General features: G+C 46.6%; 1 protein-coding gene across 1 annotated transcript in view; it reads right to left on the bottom strand.

Annotated features, from left to right (window-relative positions):
• Nucleotides 1-25,289, bottom strand: part of LOC146789754 (BOS complex subunit NOMO1-like) — a 343,657-nt gene that overhangs the window by 237,899 nt on the left and 80,469 nt on the right. The window contains exons 13-14 of the mRNA XM_085632091.1: nt 13,208-13,349; nt 7,207-7,338 (exon numbers count right to left, since the gene is read on the bottom strand). Of these exons, the coding sequence (XP_085488217.1) occupies nt 7,207-7,338; nt 13,208-13,349 (274 nt within the window). The remainder of the gene's footprint in view (nt 1-7,206; nt 7,339-13,207; nt 13,350-25,289) is intronic.

The following is a 25,289-nucleotide window of genomic DNA, read 5'->3' as shown; positions in this document are numbered from 1 at the left end:
AAGGGATACATGTCGGAGACAATTCAACCGCTTCACCTTGGAGAGGACTTAAACAATCAAATTGCTCGACTGTTTGGGCCTAAGCTTTAATTTATAGCACTGAGAGTCATTCTGTTCAACAAAAGGAAGTTTTGAATCAGTCTGTGAGGGAGTGCAGGGCACAGTGTCTATATCTGAAGGTAGTCCATGAAATTTTTTTGACGTGACTTGAATGAATCCACCCTTTGCGTCCCTCGATCTTCACGGCTGTTCTTGTGGTCAACAGGACCAACTTGGGTGCTTTCCACCTGGGCTCCAGTTGACTTTTCCTGTCGAAATTTCTCACAAAGACAAGATTACCCGGAACAACGTCATGGGGTTTCGCCTCAGTGTTGTCGGGAAAGGCTGCAGCTACCTGTGAACGAGAAGATTGTAGTGCAGACATCAAGGAAGCCAAGTAATCTGTCAGCATGTTACAGTCAATGTCAGTTATTTTGCGTGGTATAGGCGTCCCCCACATATTCGGTGGTCTACCAAAGATCACCTCATACGGGGATAGCCCTGTTCTAGAGTGTGCTACCATTCTCATGTAAAAGAGTGCAACTGGTAATGCTACTATCCAGTCGACACCTTTCTCTCTACATATTTTGGACAGTCTGATTTTCAGTGTCTGGTTATGTCTTTCTACGAGACCTGCTGCCTCGGGGTGTCGGACACAGTGGAATTTCCACTGATATCCCAACAAAAGTGAGACATGTTTCATTAATTCGGATGAGAAAGGCTGACCGTTATCTGAATATACAACACGTGGTAAACCGTACCGTGGGAAGAATTCTCGGACTAGCTGCTTGGCAGTAGTCGGGGCAGTGTAATCTGATACGGGATACGCCTCTGTCCAACGGGAGAGAGCGCAGACAACTACGAGAACATATTTGAATCCTCGACAACGTTCCATCTGAATATAATCCATCTGGAGGACTTCAAAAGGATGGTCAGGAGGCTGAAATCCACCCTGCTCTACGGGAACACTCTTTCCTGGATTAAACTGACAACATATCATACAGGTACGAACTTTTTGTTTAGCTGCTGCTCGTAAATGTTTGTTGAACCAAATGTGCTGAATGCTGTCTAGCATAGCCTTCTCTCCTAAATGTGCTGGACTGTGAACTGTAGCTATAATGGCTTGAACCATGGAATCAGGGAGAAACCATACAGATTTCTCCTTCGTCATCCATCCTTGATCTGTCTGGATCCCTCCTAGTTCAGTCCACTTCTTTATTTCTTCTGCTGTGGCATGTGTCTGTATGTCAATTACGTCAAGTGCGGGATCCTTAATTGTCATACACTGTGCTGGTGTCTGAACTATTGGCTTTGTCATGTCTAATGTGCGATTCTGAGCAGTCTGTTTAGCTGTTCGGTCAGCTAAATCATTTCCTTGAGAAATGGTATCAGTAACCTTCGTGTGTGCTTTACATTTCATAATCGATATAGCAGTGGGTAGATGTATTGCGTCTAACAAAGCATGAATGAGGGGTCCGTGCTGAATGTGGGCACCATGGGAAGTTAAATAACCTCTCTCTCGCCACAGCACGCCGAAGTCGTGTACAACTCCGAATGCATAACGTGAGTCAGTGTATACATTAACTTTCTTATTTGTGGCTTGAATACAGGCTTGTGTTAGAGCAATAAGTTCTGCTGCTTGGGCTGACAAAATATCTATACAACTTGTCTCAATAACTTCAGTGTCCGTTGTGACTGCATACGCGGCCACTAAGTCTCCTGTACTTGCTCTCATGCACGATCCGTCTACATACAACGTCAAGTCTGGATCTAACAACGGAACGTCTGTCAAGTCTTGTCTAGGTTTCGTCTTTATTTCAATGATTTCAACACAATCATGAGCTAGTGGGTCTGTTCCAATTATAGGTAATAGTGTAGCAGGATTCAATGTATTACATCGTCGGATCTCTATGTGTGGTTGAAACAATGTCAGTTCATAACCGGTAAGTCTTGCTATGGTCAAGTGTTGTGTTTGTGTTCGGTTCACAAGAACCTCTACTGCATGTGGTACTTGTACTGTCAATGGGTGTCCTAATACTATGGCATCGCTTTGTCTGATTGCTAAAGCTGTCGCTGCCACTGATTTCAGACATGCAGGCAAAGCCTGAGCTACGGGATCTAATGTACTGGAAAAATAAGCACATGGCTTGCGTGATCCTGCTTGATCCTGAGTGAGTACTGACAAGGCAGTACCTTCGCGTTCTGTAACAAAGAGTGTAAAATGTTTGCTATAACATGGTGTTGCTAAAACAGGTGCTTGACATAAAGCTTTCTTTAGGCTTTCAAAAGCTTGTGTATGTTCCTGAGTCCAAGGGAGAACAGTCGATGTGGCTGCCTCCTGTGTGGTTAACTGAATGAGTGGTTTTGCTAGAAATGCGTACTGAGGGATCCACTGCCTACAATATGAAGTGAGGCCTATGAAAGCTCGCACCTCCTTCTGTGTCTGGGGTATTGACATGTTAGCAATTAACTGGATGCGATCTGGTGTAAGCTGCCTTCCCTCCTTGGACAGCGAGTGACCAAGATAAATAACTCGCTGAACACAGAATTGCAGCTTAGAAGGGGACACCTTGTGCCCCTTGTCGGCTAGGAAATGTAAAACTGTCAGAGAAGCTTTTTCACATTCTGGCTCGCTTCTTGCGGTGATCAGCAGATCATCGACATATTGAAGCAGTGCAGTATTGACTGGCATGTGGATACTGTCAAGTTCTCGTTTCAGTGCTTGGCTGTAGATGCTGGGGCTTTCTGTGAATCCTTGGGGAGCGCGTGAGAATTTAAAGCTGCGCCCATTTAAACTGAATCCGAACAAGTATTGGCTTTCCGGATCTATTGGGACGCTGAAAAAGGCATTCTTGAGATCGATTACAGTAAAGAATGTTGCTTCGGAATCAATTGCTGTTAACAATGATGATATATCAGGGACCACAGGGAATTGTGGCACAATGCACTTGTTTAGTTCACGTAAATCAATAACCAATCGGTATACTGGTGGAGCAGTAGGATCAGTTCGTTTAAGAATCGGAATTATCGGTGAATTACATATATTGGAGTCTGTTTCTACAACTACTCCCTGGGCAATTAGCTCATCAATGATTTTCAGCAAAGCCACTACAGCATCATGCGGTAACTTGTATTGTCGCATTCGTGGTAGTACCACTCCTGCTTTCAATGTGACTCGATAGGGTGTAATGTTCATGCAGCCAACATCCGTAGGGCCTTGTGCCCATAGATGTACTGGTAAAGTCTGTAGTCGGGGATCCATGTCTCTAGACACATAGTGACCTTTAAAATCACGCAAAAACAACCTTACTCCTTCCGGAGAACAACATATTATGGCTCCTAGTGCTTTCAGAGTTTTAATTCCTAACAGATTTTCTGGGCATGATTTAGTAAGCAATAAATCTGTAGTTCGTGTCAAAGGTCCTATCGTAAGTGGTAGAGGCTGTGATACTTCATTAACAATAGGTTTTCCTGAAAAACCAAGGGAAACATTTTGAGAGCCTGAGAGGGGTGCCCCTGGAACTTCACTACGCTTTATTGTTGTTCGACTTGCCCCTGTATCGAGTAAGAATTTTCTATCTTGTCCTAATAATTCACTATGTACATAAGGTCCTTCTTGATCTACAGGAATCTCGATAAGCGGTAAGTCAACTTCCCTCTCTAGGCTGGTTCATGCGTAACGCTGATACTCAGGGTATTCATACTGTGCAGTCTGATACATTTGTCGTGTTGTGGTTTGTGTGGCAGTAGCAGGCAACGGTGGTGCAGCTGGCACAAACTGTATGGGTTGCTGTGAGGCTGGCATGGACTGTTGCTGAACTGGCATGGACTGTCCATGCTGCATAGCTCCTTGTTCATTCTGATCTTGTCTAACTAATCGTGGTCTCTCTTTTGATATATTCTGACTCCATCTTGTAAGAATAAGCATTGCATTCGGGTCTACCCCCGGACGATCTTGATTTCTGATCACACAGTTTATGAGGAAACGTAACAGTTCCCCCTGTATCTCTACTTTCTGGAATTCCATAGCTCTGTTAATACATCCTGGATCTCGTCCTGTTTGAACAAAATGATATATGTTATCTAGATGCGTAGTCATTCCTGGTAACCTTGCTAAATACTCTGCGGCTCGTCTGATACGTAATGATGCCAGGACCATTTCGTCCTCTTTACCGACCACGGGGTCATATCTACAATTAACAAGGAGTTCCTTAAGCGTACGTTCATTTACGAATTTTGGTGTACGTGAATGTGCTGACTCTTGAAAGACAAGTTTATTTATTCTAGGTGGTGTAAAAGTACTGCTAGCACCTCCCGTGGCCCTGTCTGGGGCGTCGGGTGTGAATGGATTCGTTGAACGTGACACAGCAACTATGGGTGTCGATACCCTTGTAGAATCGACTGCGGAGATAGATGCGGAAACAGATGTGCTTGCCGAAGCTTGTGTCGGGACTTGCTGTTGCACGGTGACAGATACCTGATCCTGACGTTGAACCCCTACACCAGACGGTCTATGTGGTGTGGCGTTAGCATACTCGGGAGCTGCGTCGTCTAGATATGAGGAAAGAAAAACATCTTCTGCGGTTCTGGGAAGCCCCTTTGGATGTACCTTAATTGGAAATAATGGGGGTGGCAAGTCTTTTGGTATCTCCGGAGCAGCCTTAGGTAATCCTTCGGCTAGTAGGGGATACATACCATTCATAAGAGCATTTCTTTGTCTATTTACTTGTTCTGATTTCACTCGGATACCTTCCTCAATTAATAGATTTTCTTGAACTTTATTTGAACTTTCTTTACTCCTCTCTTCTTGTCTACGTGCTTTTTCTGTTCGTCTATGAGATTCTTTACGCCATAACTCAACAGCGTCTTTCTGTGACTGTCTGACCTTTCTTTTCCATAACTCTTCCTCCACTTTCATGATGCACTCTGCATCCCAGGTTCCCGTTACGGGCCACCTTTGACTTTCTGGTAATCCCTTGGTATAATCTACCCATAGATCAAGAAACAATATGGCATCTAAGCCATGTTTATGGTACATGAAATGCCCTGGAGTGTCCCTAGGAGGAATAGGAACTGCTTCTTCAAGCACCCCTTTTCTGGTAGTAATCTGTCTTAACTTCGAGAAGAGCGGCATATTGACAACTGATCTGATACTTACTCTTGAACTTACTTAATATGAAAAACACAATAATGAACAGTGAACAATGAACAGTCATTCATACCACAATATTTGAACACTTTAAACATTAAACATTAAACATTTTAACAATGACCGACAATGATGACAGTCTGCCTAACTAATCACCACGCTGAATTCTTGACAATAACTGAATACTTCGGAATACTTGATATACTGCTAAACAGTACATATACACTGCTAAACAGTGCAGACCGGATTTGTGTACCCAAATCCGTCTTGACCGGCACAACCTATGTGCGCGTCAACACGCCTCCCCGGCGATGGTACTCACCGAGTAGCTCCTTGAAACGGAAGGCCTCAGAGAATGGACAGGACTCGATAACTGCGGACAGCGGACCCTCTGGACATCGGGCTTTCGGAAAACCTGGTGGGCCTCTGTATACCTCGGATCTTGCTCTCTCAGCTAGGCTCTGGTCGGGATACTTCGCACTTCTCACCGCCTCGTCTGGGTTGATCGCAGCCTCAGTCGCCCCCGCTTGACCGGAGGGAGCTTACAGGAAATCCTGCTGGTACGCGTTTATGGTCCGTCCAGCTGTGGCAGGAGACCGGGCCTGCAACGCACCGCCGGCGCGTGAGATGAGAAAGTGTCCCTGTTCGGGCGCCATTATGTGGTAAATAAAATACCGGACTGAATTTCATACGGAGTCTTAAAATAAAGTAAAATAGCTCAAAATAACAAGAGGCAGAATCCGTGGTATAAGAGGTTTTCTAAGTGGGCTTTATTCCATTCAAAATGGCCGACTCGAGTCGCGGCCTTCAGGTTCCGTCACCACGAGGGTTCAGGAAGTGAAGTACAATAATTTATTGACATACATGCATTTTTATAATAAGTACATTATAATGAAACGAATGTAGAAGGCGTAACATTTGATAAGAAGAGTGACAAAACAGGTACGTAATCGAAACTAGGCGTAATAAGGAATAAAAGAAACATGATTGGTTAGGATTATCAGACATAGGTGGATCTATAAGATAATACTTGGCATAGATGCGCGCGCAGCAGCATGACGTGTAATTGACGTGCAACTAGGGGGTGAAGGGAACTTGACATTTAGCTCTACATGTGGAGACAAAAGTCTGGGGTTATGTCAACCTAATCCCAAATCATATCTAATATCCTATGTTTAAAGAACTGTGTTATCCACAAGGGAAGGACTCTCGGACAGAATCTATTCTATACTAACTGTGTGTGCGTGTACAAGCGTCTAAGTGTCTATATGAGATGTGAGGGGCAGAAAACTTTCCATGGCAACAGGGCTATGAATCACTTGCAGGAGGACAGAGAAGCCGGGCCTTTTGCTTGGTAACTGGAAGAATGTTTACTTAAACTACTAGGCAGGAATGCATCGGCTGAGGAGTAAAATAGATAATTCGAAGGTGAAATACAGCTTCTTGGCAGGCATGCGAAAACTGGCCGAGGCAGGCACCGTTAGCTGCACAGGGAGTAGGACAAAGTTCATGGATACAGATGCGAGCTCAAGCTGAAGCTGTCAGAGACAGAGAGCAGGGAAAGGCTTTGAGGACAGAATCGGGCCTACTTGCCTGAACTGTAAAAATGGAGTAACTTAGCCATATAAAGTCGGTGGCCTTTCATACTTAGGAATCGAATATCCAGCCCATTGATGGCGGATCTGACAGAGAACATGTTGGCGGTAGACACACATATGTTTGCGTCTTAGAAACTGGAACTGGAGGGAACATACATGTACTTGTAACATGCATATAGAACCGTTGGGGTCCAAGATAGGGGACATAACTGACCAGGAAAATCCACATTTCCACACATGAACCAACAGGCTTGAGCCATGCACTGTATTCCTTGAAGTAACAATGCCGGTACGGAATAAGGTCAGAAACAAAAGTTTACATAAATAGTGTGAAATGTGAAAGGAAAACTACAGACTCCTATTGCCAGGACTATCCCAGGAACTGTATTAACACATAGTTAAACATAAAAAAAATCTTACTTTTGTATTTGCCAGGTAAAACGTTCTCAAACATGAAAGCAGCTGTGTTGGACTTCACAGAGAGCTGAAGACTGCGCTTCTCTCCCTGACGACTCATGGGCTGTAAAGTCACTGTGACATCACCACAAGCATCTGCAGAAAACAAAACAAATAATCATTCTAAATAATGAACTAAAAAAACAAAATTGGTAAAATATTAAAAGTAGATGTAAAAATAGCATTAATTGTATGTACTATACGTAATGCAAAAGCAAAGCTATCAGCGAAGACATATCTCATTGTGTGTGTGTATATATATATATATATATATATATCTATATATATATACACACACATACACACACACACACACACACACACACACACATTTAAATCACACCTGAGAAAAAAACATGGGGAACAATAATACAAGTGCTACACAGCAAAAGTAATATTTCATGTTATTTGCACTTTAGAGCCCGAATGTTTTAAGAAAACACTGGGCACTTACTCACATGCAAACACAACACAAGGAGAGAGGATGGACGGGGCACTGAAACTTTTCAGACACTCACAGAAGTTTCAGCGCTCCGTCCGTCATCTCCTTAGGTTTGCTTTGTTCGCCCTAAGTTGGCGGGGTATGCCCAAACATGGGTCCCTTGCTCACTTTGCCACTGGATTCAAGCTAGCCTGGCTGATGAGGGGTGATATCCAGAAACCGATCCCAGAATGCTTGTTTCCAGTCCAGGGAAGACCTGGCTTGGCAGTTCGGGCTGGACTGTTGCCATGAGGCACAGCGTCAAGACTTGCATATAGCTGGGTCTGAACTGGGGTGGCAAAGTGAGCTAAAGAATGATGGATTCAACCCAGATCTGCGAATGGAGGAGAGTGTCTGAAAAGTTTCAGAGCTCCGTCCATCATCTCCTTGTTTTCACTTACTCACATGCCCTAGTTACTGCTCAGGTTTAACCTTTCATGCACTGGTTATGGTTAAATCGCTTTGTTTATATCTACTGCATATGAAACCACAACATGACAGTAACATTTGTTCAGAGTGAGAAGTAGCATCATGGCTGATCTAAAGCTTTGCCTCTTGAGAGTCATTGCCCCTCCCCCAACTTGATCGGGGCGATCTGTCAAGAAGGGGAAGAGAAAAGAACGTCGGTGAATGGGTGTTTGAGTGGCTGTATGGCTCTGCGGACATCGTTCCATACTCCGTTTCTAATATAATTGAAGTTTTAAAACTTTTTTTAAAAATTGAGTTTTTTTGTCGTTTTGCAGTTCTGGAAATTTGAACAAAATGTTTTCATCCTGTTTTTTTCGTGCAATTAGTTTTTGCCCTAATGTTCTCAATGACCTGATATGGAAATAGCCCTCTGACTCTCAGGGTAAACATGAACTCTAGGCCTGTGACCTACAGCAGATAAAAACACCCTGCAGTTGTTTCATGATGTTAAACATATGGCGACATACAGACTGAATTTAAATATAGTCAAAAACTAATTTTTTAAAAAGCACATCAATTCACTGGATGTTGGAGGGGCGATGGCAACTCAGTTGAGATGTACAATATGAAGCCTATGGTATTTGTATTCTGTGTAAGATAATTGTTTGGCACCATATGTATATACATCTGGTTGTAATATAGTTTTACATTTGTACTTGTACAATATGATGAAGAGTTGTGCCAAAAGTAACGAAAGAACTTTGTTGGCTAAAAACTTTCACTTAAAAGTCAATAAACGTTAAATAAAATAATATTTTTAATTGTGTGAACGTTTGTCCAGTTTACCCTGTTCTCTCTTATAGGCACCCAGCAAACATGCACACCTACCAGCTAATATTGAAAACTTGTAATGTAGTGTTTTCCACCCATCTTAATGCCCAGCCAAAGGTGGGCAATTTATAGACCTTGAAAAAAATAACAGCCTTCGCCAGTCCTCCTAGGAATCGAGTCCGCGACCTCCAGAATAAACATTTATCAGTAGTGTATGCTTATCCAACTGAGCTATCGCACTACTTTCAAAATATACACAATTATACAAATACATGCAGTTACAGCTGCATATGTCAGAATACACATATGTATGAAGTGGATATGCATGTTTTATTATGTTACGGAGATTTATTCAGCACGGTTATTAATAAGCTCTCACAAAACCTCCTATAAACAATATAGGCAATGTGTACAATAACCAAACGATTCAAGAACTGCCAGAGTAGTTACACATTGCTTTCATCTTCCATTAGTATATTTGACACAGCGCTGCCTAGCTCCAGTGAGCAACTGAACGCTTTACGATAAACATGTGTTAAATGTAACTTATTTAGATTCAAATAAATATAAGTACCAGATAAAACCATGGGTGTGAATGAGGTTTTCATCTGAAAACAAAATAGTTTACTGTAGCACAAGCTTCTCAAATGAAACCAGTGGTGCTGTATATGGAACAAAAGGGCGTGGGGGCAGGATGAGGCTGGTTTACAAAAATAATGCTCTGGTGTTCTTGTAACTTTACTATTACTAAAAAGCAAGCTGAACTATTAGTTTTGTGCTACCAAACTACACAATTTAGCGAACAAAATATATGGCCACGTCAAGCGCCAGAGGTGGGTTTCAAACCGCAGTCTTGATAAACCACGGAGAGTAATTCATACTACAGACTGGGGCAGAAGGCAGCGTTACTGTACTGTGTGAGTGCTTTCTGTTCTTCTGTATATCAATTCACAGTAGAAATACTTTGTTGAGGAGCAATGGAGTTTCCAGTTCCTAATTGAAGAAATGTTTATTTGTTGGGCATATGGTTTACTAGAGTGCATTTGGCATGAATGAAAGTGTTGGTAGAAAATTGCGGCTGGTTATAATGGGACTGAAGGTCTAGGTGGAGAAAATTCATTGGGGAGAGGGGCGCGCAGCCCCCTTCCCTGGCCGATTTAGCCCCCGGGGACCCCATTCTCTGGGGCCCAGCCTTGAAATGCTGGGTGCCCTGGAGCCCCCCTGATGAAGGGTAATGTATGATTTATTCAGCATTCCATCCATCAGTTGTTTGCGTAGCACTGGAGCCTACCCAGGGCACCAAGTCAGCAACGTTGGGAACTGCAGGGGAGCCTGAATGCCCGCAGGGGAGCCTGAATGCCCCCACGCCCCCTGCCGAATGCCCACCTCCAGCGGGAGCAGGCATTGCTCTCACACACAGGGAGCTGCTAAAAATACAGCCCCCTGTGTGTGAGAGCAATTGTTTCATCTGTTTCCCTGCCGGCATGACAGCAGGCAGAGAAACAAACGAAAACTCAGATCCCAGCACGCAGGAGAGGTTTGACAGGTCCCGCTTGCTGGGAGCAGAGTAAGTGCTTTGCTCTAGCTTGGTGGGAGCTGTCACAGCTTCCGCCAACTCAGAGCAAACAGCTACATCCCGGGGTGGGCAACCCGGGACATAAGGAGCCAGCCCTGGGGGGTGAGGGTCCCCAGGGCCATTATTGGCTCAAGGCCCCCCTCCTCCACTGTGCACAGGCTGGCCCCGGGAGGTGGTGGTTCCCGGGGCTGTATATGGCCCAGGAAGGGGTGCGCGCCCCCCTCCCAGTATTATTTATGTTATAGGCCCTGGGAAGGTGGAAGTCCCCAGCGTCCAGGGCGGTCTGCACGACTCCTGCAAATTGTTGTTTTTATTGCCCCGGGAGGTGGTAGGAAGCCAAGCAGGAGCTCCAGGCGGCCCCCTCCATTATTAAATAAAAATCCCAAATGAGGTGGTGGTCCCCGGGGCTTCTCCGAAGCCCAAGAGGGGGGTCTGTAGAGCCCCCATCTATTTTTAGAAATAAAGCCCCAGGGATGTGGTGGTCCCCGGGGTTCCTAGAGCCTCAGGAGGGGGTCCCCATGCGCCCCCCATCCTTTTTCTAAAAAATGCACCTGGGACCTGGCCCACCTGGGTCTCTTTCCAAAACAAGCGCAGCAGCCCGCACTTTTTTTTTGTTTTTCCCACCGAAGTCGCGGATCCCTGACCCCTTTTCTTTTTTTATATGTTTTTTCAGGGACTCAGCTGAAGCCTCATCCCAAGATGGCTGCCAACACTTCCTGGTTGAAGTGTTGGCAGCTAATCAGATCTCAGCATGAGATCGGGTGGTTCGTGGAGTCTTCACGTTCCAAGATGTACAAATTTGGATTTCTTGTATGAACTCAAACTACTGAACGGATATACACCAAATAACAAAAAGCACTCTTTCTGGACCAAGAGCTAGCTTTCTACTAAAATTTGGTGTAATTCAGTCCAGCTGTTTGAGCTGTAGTCATGTTAAAATGTCCTATGGGTATAACAACTTAAAAGCACTTTCCCCACCCCCTTCTTCTCAGCCCCTGTTTGACAGATCGCCCCAAAACTTTACATGCACACCAATATCCCAACTTGAGGCAGTGACGAAGACCTGTTGAGGCTGAAACGCTTTGGCAAATAAGTTTTGTTTGGTGCGGACACGCTGAGTGCAGATCTTTTCTTGTGGGCTTCCCGACACAAGGGACGCTTTGGATTTTAAACGGGATCTGCAGCCATTATCCTGCACCAGCCCGAGAGGTGGACGAGGCCGACAGTATTGAGCAAATCAGTGGTCTTGATAGATAGAGAGATAATATATCTACCCCCCGCTAATCATGAACTTTGGCTGTGGACAGTGAGGATGGGCCTGCGGACGATGGTTAGATGCAGGCACATTACTCACTCACAAGATGTAATGCTTATGACCTTATAATATGTAGCTCAATAAATAACCACAACTAAAAACAAAATACATTCAAATAACACGTCAAACCAATAAATGACAATGTTCATAGTCATCTCTGCCAAAGTAGTTGGGGTAATGTGATATTTCACTTTTAGGTCTCATTTATTGGGATAAATATTGTACATAAGCATTGGATCCGATGCAAGAGTCACAGTTTGCATGACTATTGGGCGACATATGGCTTGTGCTCCTAGCCATAACGTTGAGCATCTGGAGCAGGCCGTGAGGTTCGGCCCCTGCTCATAAACTGTTCCCAATGCATGGTGAGTGTCAGGCCTAGATGTGCACGGGCTGTGCAGCGGGGTTGAACACAATGCCTGGCCATTGGCCATGTGCAGTGAGGTTGGCTGCAGGGCCAGTGATTACACATCAACAGTGCTAGGCCTTTGGTCATTCACAATGAGGGTTGGCTGCAGGGCAGTGCCTCAGGACAGAACCCACACCGAACACTCCACCAGCAAGTAACCCCATTCCCTATTGCGCATGCGCAGCAAAGGGTTGCCATAGGTCCTGGTTTCCTGTCAGTCTATGCACACAACTCTCCGCTGGCGACCAATACCCACAGACGTCCGCTGTGCACAGTGGGGATTGGCTTCAGGGCGTGGCGGGAGGCCAGAACTTGCTTCCACCACATCACATATGGCCGAATCCCACGTGTGGCCATTGGCCAAGCACAAAATGTACTGCTCTTCATTTTTGTTTATTTTTTATACAGGATTCAAGGATCCTATGCTGGATTTTGCAAATCCTGAAGCAACAGAGGCTCTGCAGGACACAGGGATGGTTCGGGATCCACACATTTTGCATAGGATGTGGCTTAATGGCTAGTGCAGCCAACCTTGAAGCAGGAGAACCAGGTTCGAGTCTGGGGGAGGTTCAAGAATCCTGTGATTCTGGGCAAATCACTTAATATCCCCCTGCCTAAAAATGAATGTGTCAGTCTGTAATGCAACTGGTGCTCATATAAAGCGATCCGATACCTTCAGGTAGAGTTCGTGCCACATAAAACTACAAAAAAACATTTGCAAATAAAGAGATGGAGACAGAAATAGGGAGATAAAGGGAAAGAGAGATGAAGAGAAATAGAACTAAAAAGATAGAGATAAACAGAGAAAAAGGAATAGAGATGGATTGGGAGGTCAAGAAATAGAGAGAGATAGGCAGACAGAGAGCCCGACAGACAGACCAGACAGATACCAATAATCTAATAATACATAGCATGGCTTCTATTAGCTGTGGGCATCCAACTTACCCAAGCAAGATACCTTTCCAGAAACAGAGGCCAAGAACTGAGAAAAGGCTACATTCATCACCGGCATGTCTGTCACCGTAACCGGAAAAGCTTTGGGCTTCAAGGCAAGTCCTGCTTTTGTCTCAGCTTCCGGGACAGAAACCTGTTATTACAAAAGTGTGATGACAGTAAGAAAGAGCATTAAAACATACTGAAATACACTATATATTAAATTGCCTTCAGGCGCGACATATGCAAGTTTTAAAACACATGCTGGCATAACAGTTTGGAAAATTATTTTTTAATTGATAAGAAAGATACATTGACATACTATTTTGGAACAATTTGTGATACTATTGAATTCAGAATGAAAACCCTGGTATGACTATCTTTTCAATAAACACAACTTTTATTTTTCAACATGAGCTATGTAGTAGGATTTATGTGGAAAGATCTGAACATATCTATGTAAAATAAAATATTACAATTAGGGTTATATAAACACGTCCGCATCTTGCCCACCCCAATTCAGTTTGCTTGGGAACTCTACTTTCTAGAAAATGGTTAGGTCTGTCACATTTGCTTATCTTTGTGCAAGTCAGTCGCAGGCACTGCTACACACACAAATGTAATCTTGAACAATCACACTCATTTGCCGGGGTGTGTTTTTTTTAACAAACCAAGAAGCAGCAAGGCATATGCAATGGGTATGACTGTGTGGATGCTACGAAACAGGACAAGCAAGGAGTAACAGAATGTTCCATTAAAATGAAAATCCTTTAACATTTATTTGGCTCTGTTTCCTGCCCCATCTTTGCATCTTTGTGGAGCACATTTTACAGATTTTAAATTTCAGAGGAGCAGAGACTGTATTGTAGACCATGCATCAAGTGAACAAAAATCTGCAAAATCATCTGCACAAATGAAATCTAAAACCTGAAGCAAATCTTAAGAGTTATGCCTGCAAAACGCAGGTGAAGTGTCCAGCCTGAATTCCCTTTACATGTCAAAGATATTTCGGCAATCCGTATTGCCTCTGAAAGGCCATTAATGCAGCTTACGAAGCGCTCAAAATCTGTCCAAAGGAACTCCACTAAATAAGATTTAGAAATCAAGCTGCAATCCATCAGGCAGTATTTGCCATGGATGCCTTGCTACCAGGGGTAAAGTAACCAAGCAGGAAAAACAGATAATCAAACTTTTGAGAATAATTAAGTCCTTTTCATATAACAATAAATTTCCCTATAACAAATGGCAGAATAGCAACCGTTTGCTTGTTTATTATTTGCGTGTGGACTATTTGCAGGCAACGTACATAATCTTCATATTTTCACCAGACATAAGCATATGAGAATACCCTTACCATTCAAATTTAAGACTTCACGATTGGGTATAAGAGGGAAAATAATTAATCCCGGTTAATGAGGAGAGAGGGGCACCTTAGAAGGTCCAGAAACTGGCAATATTTACAGAAGATGTTTTGAAACCAGAACTGGTGCGCCCAAGAAGGAGCAAAGTAACGTTATTATAAATGGATAAAGATTTATTTATCATTTCAATAGAAATTCATCTCTAGCAATCTCTAAACTTGTCCGATCCAAGACCAAAACTGGAGATATTTGAAACTATATCTGTTGGCAAAGTGATATAAATGAGGAAAAGCCAAAAGCCTAAAATCCACTAATAGACTAAAGTGGAGAGCTTCTACTGATGGGCAGCAAATTAGAACAGATTTCATTTTTCTGCTTGTACAAAGCAGGTTCCTTGATGGTAGGGTGCTAGAAAAGAAATGGTGTGACGTATGGTACAATCCTACATTCCTCTACCAACTCTCAAAGAGAGCGGAAATCCTGCTGCAGAATGTTTGAGGAAAAACAGTCCAGTAAATGGGAGAAAGGATTAAAAAGCTAGAAGATAGCTTTTACGGTACAACTGTGTTTTTACATAGGATTTCTAGGCTGCCACAATGCAGGTCCGCAATTAAAGGCAATAGGCATTCCAATAAATCTCTGAAGATTGTCTAGTCAAGGATATATGAGGCTTAAGATTATTAATGTACAACCAGAAGGAGATTGGCCTTGGTCTGCACTGATCGAGGTTTGGGGTCAACATCTTCTGAGCAGGTTATCCGTAGAAAGATTCCAATGAGAAACAAGATACAACTACAGTTCTCTAATTACTATTTGGAGAAGTTCAGTCCTCGAATGCAGAAAAAGTTCAGACATAGCAACTTAGAAGCAATTTCTTAGAAAGTCGATATATGGCTTTCTTAATGACTAATAATCTTTCTAAACCAGAAAATGCTTTAACGGTTGTTGAGTAAAGGATAGCTTTGATTAGAAAGTATTACAGAGAATCAGGCCGGTTTTCGCTTTGCTTATGGAAAGTTATTGTGGTAAAAGTCTATTCTGATAGCTGTGCTATCCTGAACATTTTCAACTTTTTAGGCTGAGCCTGTGTTTATATTTAAGTGGTATTGATATTCCAAAGGTCATAGACATGGGTTGGCTGGAGTGAGAAAGCAGCTAATGTGTATCACGCCCAAAGGGAAGGATATTATTTATAGAATATAGAGCTCTGACTTCACAATGATAGTAAGGTGTTTTATTACTGTGGCATACAGTTTCTGAGTTCCAAACCAACAACTACAACCTAGGGTAAGCTATGACTGCTCAAACTTTATTAGCCCAAGAAGACAAGTAAACAAAGGAGGCCTTGGCAACCCAAACAAAACATGTCTAACTATAAGACCTCAGATACCAGGGTTCATGTAAATACTCAATGATACGGTCTAGTACCTAACGTCCTTTGCAGGATTAAGAGAATAGGCCCTAAAACACGTTAATTGGCAAAATGTAACAAAACTCCTAAGGACCTGGTATAGCCCGTTGCTGTATAAAGTCTTAGAAGCCAGTTCTCCATAGAAGGAGCAATGATGAGCACTATGGAGGTGAAGGTGGGCTTCCAGTACCGACAGCACTTTGATGAACTCTGCTGGGGCTGAAATGAGATCAAATAGAAGGAAACTGTATTGGTAATGATATTTGTTATCTTGTTAAACAGAGGTGTAAAGGTAGACAAATTCTTGCTATGGGTCACTATATGGTATGGTCCAACTTTTTATTAGTGAAGCGTCATTCTTCTGGTTGCACTTGCGAGTTTCCATAAACCTGAGTACATGTGGATATAGTGCAACGCAGACATGGGGCTGGGGCACACAAACTCTGGTTTTATGAAAATTCACGAGCGCACCTAGAAGCATACCACTCTAATAAAAAGTTTGATTCTATCATTTAGTGACCCACAGCAAGAATTTCTCTGCTTGGGTACATTGCTCAAGGATTCAAAGTGCAAGTTTTCCAGCAAATAATTGATGGCACTCACAATACATATATCAGCATAGACCGAACGCCGAGAGGAACTGAAAACTCAGCCCTGAAGAAGTCCATGAGGACGAAACGCGTTGGCTACTGCTTATAAAGAATGATCGTCCGAATATTTATTGAAGACTCTGGATTATATGTACTTTGTTTATGAAATGCCAAAAGAAGTGTGCTGAACTTTCATGAATACAAAGAATAACAGTGCTGAACCATCAAAATTTGTTTATGTTTGGAGTTTTCTCCGCTGGAAGTGGAAAGGGATTGAACTTCTGGTTCTGTTCACAACCTCTTCTGTATCCGTTTGCTTTAGAGATGTAAAGGTACAAGGCCTGTACATCTACAGAATATTTTCAGCCCTGATTTTACATAGCTACCACCACTAGAGCTCTAGTGAGCATGAGATTTCCACCCACATCTTCAATAGCGAAGCAAAAATGGAAAAATTATTGATTTTAAAATGGCCAGTGTCTAACTTACACATTTACCTAGCTATATAAGCTTTGCAAAAGCGGAGAAGAGCGCAAGAAAGAGGCTAAATGAATAGGATTGGTAGAAATAGTACGGAGATATGTTGCTATCACTTGCCCAGTATTGCACTGTAAAAGAAATTGATAATATTGCTAGTGCAAAACGGTCTTTTGCTGTCAAAAATCAAGTTACTTACTTTGTCCTAAACATCCAGCGGATGGAAAAGGTAACTTACCTTGTAACCATTTGCTTGTCACGTGTAGTGTTAAGGAGTCACATACTCTGCATACTCCTGCCATTTAGTGTTGGGTACAGACATGTGCGACTTGGCTTTTCTTTAAAGTTTCAAGTCAGCACTTGTTCGGATTCCTCCCTAAGGCCACAATACACCAGGACAAAGACTCCACCTCCGATTGTTTTCAACTGAGCGGGTCAGTAGTGAAAGTAGAGTGTTTAAGACAAGTGTGCTGTGCATTAGGAAATGTAAGCAGAAAAAAAGAGAAAGACATCTGAGATCATCGCTGACATCCAAGGAGGAGAGAGGGCACATGTGAACCTACAGCACTGCAAACTACATACAGATAGTTACAAGGTAAGCAACATTTTATGTTTGTAAAATGTTTGACTCTAGATACACATGCTCTGCATAGACTTTAAAGCTGCCTCTCTTCCCAAAGCAGTGGCTAGTGAGCAGATGATGCAGATGTTTGGGAAAATGTTGACAGAGTTTGGCCAACTACAGCCTGTTGATGGCCTTGAATGTCTACGAAATAGTTTTTTATGAACGTGTGTGAAGCTGGTCAATTGGCCATCTTACAGATAACTGCCAAAGGGAGATTACCTAAGAGTGGCATAGTATCTCCCTTTTTGCATGTGAAATATACCTTATGCAGCAAACATGGTGTGTGCTTGGATTTGGCATTGCAAGTTTATATGCATTTAACGATCTATCTTGCAATCCCCGACTTGGTGGTGGTGTATCTCATGTGAGGCTACATAAAGTGGATTTGTTTTACAGAAGGACTTTGTCCTTTTGATGTAATAAATCAGCATCCTTTTAACATCTAGTGTTTATAAACTCTTTGTGCTATAGAGTACAGATGCGGGAAGAAGATGGACAGCTCGATAGTTCAATTATTGTGAAAAAGAGAGACTATCTTTGGCAGGAACTTGAGATTGATTCTAAGTGTTGGACCTAAAGTCCTAGGGTAGCTTGGCTCAGGTGGAAAGGCCTCGTTCCGGAGTAACATGTTGTGCTTGCATCACACTCACCTCAGCACTCCAGCGTATCACCACTAAAAACGACACTACACCAAGGTATTATAAAAGTTAGAAAAGCTTTATCTTTCCTTTTATCAGGTTTCTCTTTTCTTTCAAATGAAACCAATCAGTTTTTATCTACACCACATTAGGGTCAAAACATTTCGTTGTGGTTAAATTGGCAGTACTTAAGTACCTTAGCCCTGATGTGAAATCAAGCGCGCCGCCTGGTGGTCACACACAGCACAGCAAATTCAATAACGCTTTAAATAGAGTCATTAAACATAGTGCTGCACATAGCAATTTCATAGCGCCTTAAATAGAGTCATTAACATAGCGCTGCACATAGTAATTTCATAGCGCCTTAAATAGAGTCATTTACGTAGCACTACACATAGTAATTTCATAGTGCCTTAAATAAAGTCATTAACATAGCACTGCAATTGGTAATTTCATAGCGCCTTAAATAGAGTCATTAACATAGCACTGCACTTGGTAATTTCATAGCGCCTTAAAAGTGGCCCTTCTGCTTAGCTGTGTACTCAGTACCTCATTAGTGCTATCCCCGGCAAGTACCTAAGGCCTTAACGGGACTCTCCGTCTGAGGCGAGGTCCTCGGGCCCCAACTTCCTTGTCCTGGAGCCCTACAGAGGCAGGAGATGCTGGTGAGGTGGGTCCCAGGTCAGGGGTTAATGTTGTGGCTCACTGGGCCTCCCCAGGGGAGGGGCGAACTCTGGGCCTCTCTACGGCCTTCCGCCCGCCTCGCCCAGGGGTTACCTTTCTCCTCAGCCTTCTCTCAGCCCCTGCGCTGGTTTTCGCCCCTCACGGGCCTCCTCTCAGTCAGCGCTCCACTCGGCGCGGTCCGGCGAGGTGGTGGGGGCTCCGCAGGACTCCAGACGGCTCCGGAGTTTCCCTCAGACTTCCAGGGCCCGCGCCCGCAGCCGCCGAAGCAGCGCGACCTGCGGGGTGCGGCCCAGTCGGCAAATCACCCGGCGGCGGGGGCGGCATCTCGCAGTCCGCCCCGTCACGTGATGGGGGGAATCCGCTTCACGGCCTAGCGCGGCCCTCACAGGATGGCTCCAGGCCTGGTGAGGCCTTCGCAGGGTTCCAGTGGGCTTTCCTGCCTTCCGACTGCAGCGATGGGACCCTGGGCTTCTCCACGGGCCCCGATGACTATGGGGGCGATCTTTCCGGCCCTGGGCCGCAGCGGTGAGCTATTCTCTGGGACAGCCCCGACAGGGGTGGCACAAATTAAGGGGTGGCCGGCAGTTCGGGGGTGGCGAAGTGTTCGGCGCCTAGCGCCCCCTGTCTCCTCACAGCGACACCCAAGCTCAGGACAGGTTGGTTGGAATGCGGCAGGCCACATGCCAGTGGCGGAACAAGATAGGGGGGACCCAGGCACAGTCAGGAAAATGGTGGATAAGGTCAGAAATGGTCACTCTTCCCCAGTTCTCTTCAGGGGTCCTGACTAGGCGGGGAGCACAAAAAGTTGACGTGATCCCAGGGTCAGAGGCTGAAGGCAGGGCTAGGTCACGAGGTAGGGGGTGGTGTCAACCGAGGGGGGAGAAAAAGCAGGCCCTAAGAACAGTCAGTTCCTCCCCTCTGGCGCTCCTACCTCCCCACTCAGGTGCCTTACTCCTGACTACCTCAGTTCACCACCCAAAATGGCCGTCGCACCTCACCTCTATATATAGCCTGGGCCCTGACTGGCTAGAGTGGCCCAGAAGGTTCTGGAACTCCTCATGCCAGCCTATGGCCCAGGTTCTAAGGTGACAGTTTAGGCCACCATTTTGTGGAGGAGCTCTCTCCCTCCCTCCATTTTAGGGAAGCGCCTTGCGCCACACCATCAATTAGTGATGATGGGGCACCCAGAGCCTCCAAGTCAACACCAAAAAAACTAGTGGACAGAAAAATTAGAGGGTAAAGGAAGAAAAAATGAGGAGGGGACAGCCAAAGGGCTGGCAGGTCTAACACGCATCCCCCCCAGCTGAAAGTGGGGAGAGCTACCCAATCCCTTGGGAGTTCTCTTCACTAAGGCGGAAATACCTGGAGAGACCGTCAGCATTGGCGTGGTCCACTCCTGGGCGATGTTCCACCCTAAAGTCCATTCCCTGTAGGGAGATGGACCACCTCAACAACTTAGGATTCTCGCCCCTCATTTGCATCAGCCACCTGAGGGGCCGGTGGTTGGTCTGAACCAGGAAGTGCGAGCCAAACAGGTATGGCCGCAACTTCTTCAGAGCCCACACCACCGCAAAAGCCTCCCTCTCAATCGCACTCCACCTCTGTTCCCGGGGGAGTAGTCTCCTGGATAGGAAAACCACTGGTTGGTCCAGACCCTCTTCATTGAGCTGCAACAGCACTGCCCCGATGCCATGCTCCGACGCATCCGTTTGGACGATGAACTCTTTGGAGAAGTCAGGGGCCCTGAGGACAGGTGCCGCACACATTGCTTGTTTCAAGGTGTCAAAGGCTCGTTGACACACCTCGGTCCAGATTACCCATCGAGGGTGCTTCTTGGATGTAAGCTCAGTCGAGGGAGCCACGATAGTTCCATACCCCTTGACGAAGCGTTGGTAGTAACCGGTGAGGCCCAGAAAGGCTCGGACCTCCGTCTGAGTCTTGGGGGGTTCCCAGGCCATGATGGTTTCGATCTTAGCCTGGAGGGGTTGCACCTTGCCCCGACCCACCAAGTGACCGAGGTACACTACCGACCCCTGTCCGATCTGGCATTTGCTAGCCTTAATCGTCAGACCCGCCTGCTGCAGGGCCTGAAGGACAGCCTGAAGGTGACACAAATGGTCCTCCCAGCTGCTGCTGAAGACGGCGATGTCATCCAGGTAAGCAGCCGAGAAAGCCTCCATCCCGGAGAGGACCTGGTTCACCAGCCGCTGAAAAGTGGCAGGGGCGTTCTTGAGCCCAAAGGGCATCACGCGGAACTGGTAGTGACCCTCAGGGGTGGAGAAGGCTGACCTTTCCTTTGCTCCATCTGTCAGGGAGATCTGCCAGTACCCGGATGTAAGGTCAAAGGTACTCAGATATTGGGCAGCTCCCAGCCGGTCAATGAGCTCCTTCGCCCTCGGGATAGGATGAGCATCGGTCTTCGTCACAGAGTTCAGTCCCCTGTAATCCACACAGAACCTGAGTTCTGGGGTAGTGCCCAGCGGGGCAGCTTTAGGTACCAGTACCACCGGACTGGACCAGGGACTGCTTGAAGGTTCAATCACTCCCAGCTCCAGCATCTTGGTGACTTCACCATGGATGCTAGCCTTCACCTTATCCGACAAGCGGTAGGACTTGGACTTCACAGGTGGGCTATCCCCTGTGTCCACATCATGGGTACACAGATGAGTCCTTCCCGGGATAAGTGAGAACAGTGAAGCGTACTGCTCCAGAACCTGGCGGCAGTCCTTCCGCTGTTCGGAAGTTAGAGATGGTGAGAGGATCACTCCCTCCACCGACCCATCCTTCTCTTGGGACGCAAAAAGATCAGGGAGAGGTTCACTTTCCTCTTCCTCTGACCCATCAGTCACCATCATCAAAGTGACCTCTGATCTCTCTTGGTGGGGCTTGAGGCGGTTGACATGGAGCACTCGAAGGGGCTGCCTGGGGGTCTTAAGATCCACCACATAGGTGACCTTGCCCCTCTTCTCAATCACCTCAAGGGGGCCTGACCAGCGATCCTGGAGGGCACTAAGCTCTCCAGGCTCCATGATCCACACCTTCTGGCCAGGCGCCAGCTCCACCGGGTGAGCATTTTGGTCATACCACTCCTTCATGACCGTCTGGCTGGCTTCTAGGTTTTCGGAAGCTTGCTTCCACAACCTAGCCATTTGGCTACGAAAGGCCAGCATGTAGCTCACCACATCCGGGGGAAGTTTTCTGGGAGTCTTTTCCCATCCATCCATCCTTCACCAGGCTGAGGGGTCCTCATACAGGGTGCCCGTACAACAGCTCGAAGGGGCTGAAGCCCACTCCCTTCTGCGGTACCTCCCTGTAGGAGAACAGCAAACAAGGCAGGAGGACGTCCCATTTCCTCCGCAGGCTCTCGGGCAGACTCCTGATCATGCCCTTCAAGGTTTTATTAAACCTCTCCACCCGACCATTGGTCTGAGGGTGATAAGGGGTGGAGAACAGATAGGTGACTCCACACTCCTTCCACATAGCCCGCATGTATGCCGACATGAAGTTGGCACCTCTGTCAGACACAACTTCCTTGGGGAACCCCATCCGGGTGAAAATCCCCATCAGGGCCTGTGCCACCGCAGGTGCGGTAATGGTCCTCAGAGGAATAGCCTCCGGGTACCGGGTGGCATGATCCACCAGAACCAGGATAAACCTGTGACCGGCAGACGTTGGTGGATCCAATGGCCCAACAATGTCGATGCCCACCCTCTCAAAGGGGATGCCAACGACAGGCAGTGGTTCCAGGGGAGCCTTCAGCTTCACCCCTGTTTTCCCACTAGCTTGGCAGGTGACACATGTCCTACAAAAAGTGTCGGACGTAATCCTCATCTGAGGCCAGTAGAAGTGAGGGACAAGCCGAGCAAAGGTCTTGTCCTGTCCCAAGTGTATCTCGTGAGCCAATTCCAAAAGGAGGGCTCGGTAACGCTGGGGAACCACCAAGGCCTGGGATGATCCATGCACCGGAGCCTTGGGTTCGCTATAGAGGAGACCATCTTCCCAATATATGTGGAAGTTCCCCAAATCGTTACCCGCTGCCTGGGCTTCGGCCTGCCGCCATAAGCCCTCAAGGGTGGGGCACTCCTTCTGGGCCTGACAAAACTCCTCCCTGGTAGGTCCTCCCTCCACCTGCCATTCTGCAGGGGTAGGTAAACCCTCCAGGGAAGTCACATCCCCCTCTGTGGACTCCAGGACCACCTCAGTTGCCCCATCCACCTTACAAGGTGCAGATGCCGGGGCAGGCTTCCCCGGTCCCCGTTTACCCTTTTTGGCAGCTGGTTGGGCCTTTGTCCCAGGCTCCAACCTCTGTGAACTCCCCCTCCGGGCAGTCACGGACCGCGTGTTGGCACAAGTCCACTCAGGCGACCCCAACATCTCCACATGAGCCTTGAACTCGACCTCCTTCCAGGCCGTATGTTCAAGGTCATTTCCCCACAGACAGACAGTCGACCGGCATGGCGGGGCTTACCGCAACTCGAAGAGGACCCGCAACCCCTCCCCACTCAAAGGGAATCTGAGCCACCGGATAGTGACCCTCTCGGTTGTCAGCCATCACAACCGGGTGGACTACGTTGGGAACCACCTGCTCTGGGGACACCAGCTGACTCCTTACCATAGTCATGCTGGCTCCTGTGTCCCTCAGAGCCTCCACCCTCTGGCCATTGATGGTGACCCATTGCCTGTACTTGGTAGTATTCGAGGGCACATGGGTCTTAGGAACCATCTCGCAGTCTCCCAGGGACACTAATGTTAGCCCTGCCCACTCACCTCCCTTATCTAGGGGCAATTCCTCCCCAAGCACTACACTCGCCACCCCGGGGGTCTTTCCTCCTGTGGGAGGGTGTGGTCTCTTGGGACACTTGGTATCCCCCTTGTAGTGCCCAATCTCGCCACACTCATAGCAACGGACAACCCTAGGCTGCTGACCACGGTCAGGATAAGGGGGTTTGTGGGGGCCAACCTTTGGAGGGAAACCTGATCCCTTTCCCTGCGAACTCTTTTGGGGGCCTTTAGGGAACTCCTTTTTGTCTCCCCCCTCTTTCTTCTGGGATGCGCCCTGTCCAGTCCTTTGGGAATCCCCCCCCAGTTCCTTTAGAAGACACCCGGGTACTAGCCCAGATGTCCGCCTCCTCTGCAAGCTTCCTAGGATTAGTCAGCTTGCTGTCCACCAGGTGTTGATGCAGCTCCGGAAAACTTTTCTCGAGGAGGTGCTCCCTCAAAAACAGGTTATACAACCCCTCTTAGTCTTTTACCTCACTGCCCTGCACCCAGACCTCCAAAGCCATTTTGGCGTAGTCCAGGAAGTCCACCCAATTCTGGGTGGCCAGCTTTTGGCTAACCCGGAATCTCTGCCTGTACTTCTCAGGGGTCAGCCCAAACATCCTAATCAAGGCGACCCTCATGGTGGGGTAATTGGTCTGCTCCCGTTGTTCTAGGGCTAAAAGGGCATCCCTCCCCACCGGAGGCATGTACCTATACAGACCACCCCCCCACTGAGCTTCCGGGATCCCATGGGCTCGTAAGGAGACCTCATAGGCAGCCAACCACTTGGCGATGTCGTCCCCAACACCGTAGCTGGCAACTACGTCCTTTGGTAAGTGGGGTCTGGCCTCCCTGGTGACTTCTTTCTGTACACTGCCACCAACAGGACTACTGGGGGCCCCGAACTGAAGGGCCTTGAGATCCAATTCTTTCAAATGGAGCTCATGAAGGAACCTCCGCTCTTCCCTCTCCTTTTCCAAGCGGGCTAATTCCATCATGAATTTCCTCTCCTCCCTCCTGTCGGCTAAATCAGCTGAAGACAGGCTTCCCCCTGAAGCGCTACTACCGGCGCTTGAAGGCGCCCTGGGTCCTGCAACCATATTGCTGCTCTCAGGGGGAAGAAGTGACTCTGCCCCTTCCGTGGTGTCCGGTCCCGGTCCCTCCTCCTCCCGTCCCCCGCTAGGGTGGGCCATTACCCAGGCTCTCAAGCTAGTCTGGAGCTCCTCTCTCTTTGCCCCCCGTGTGAAAAATACCCCCCCCTCTCCTGGCAGAATTCCTTTAGCTGGGTTACAGTGTACTCTTCTAGACTATCCAGCTCAAACTCCATCCTGCCAGGTGAGGCCCTAAACAATGCGGAAAAGAACTCTCAAGGTAAGAAGAACCTTCTTTCAAAAGAAAGCCACACCACAGGACAGGGATAATTTCAGAAAATCCAAAAAGCATCCAATCAGGGAGACAACCTGGAGAAAACTCCAATAAAAACAAAAATCAGGTGTAGGGTGCGTGGCACACACTGAATTGCTGATGAATGGACGCAAGCACAGGCT

The sequence above is a fragment of the Triturus cristatus genome, chromosome 10, assembly GCF_964204655.1.
Source record: "Triturus cristatus chromosome 10, aTriCri1.1, whole genome shotgun sequence".
Lineage (NCBI taxonomy): Eukaryota > Metazoa > Chordata > Amphibia > Caudata > Salamandridae > Triturus > Triturus cristatus.
The sequence above is the reverse complement of the archived record's forward strand: the minus strand, read 5'-3'. Positions and strand labels throughout refer to the sequence as shown.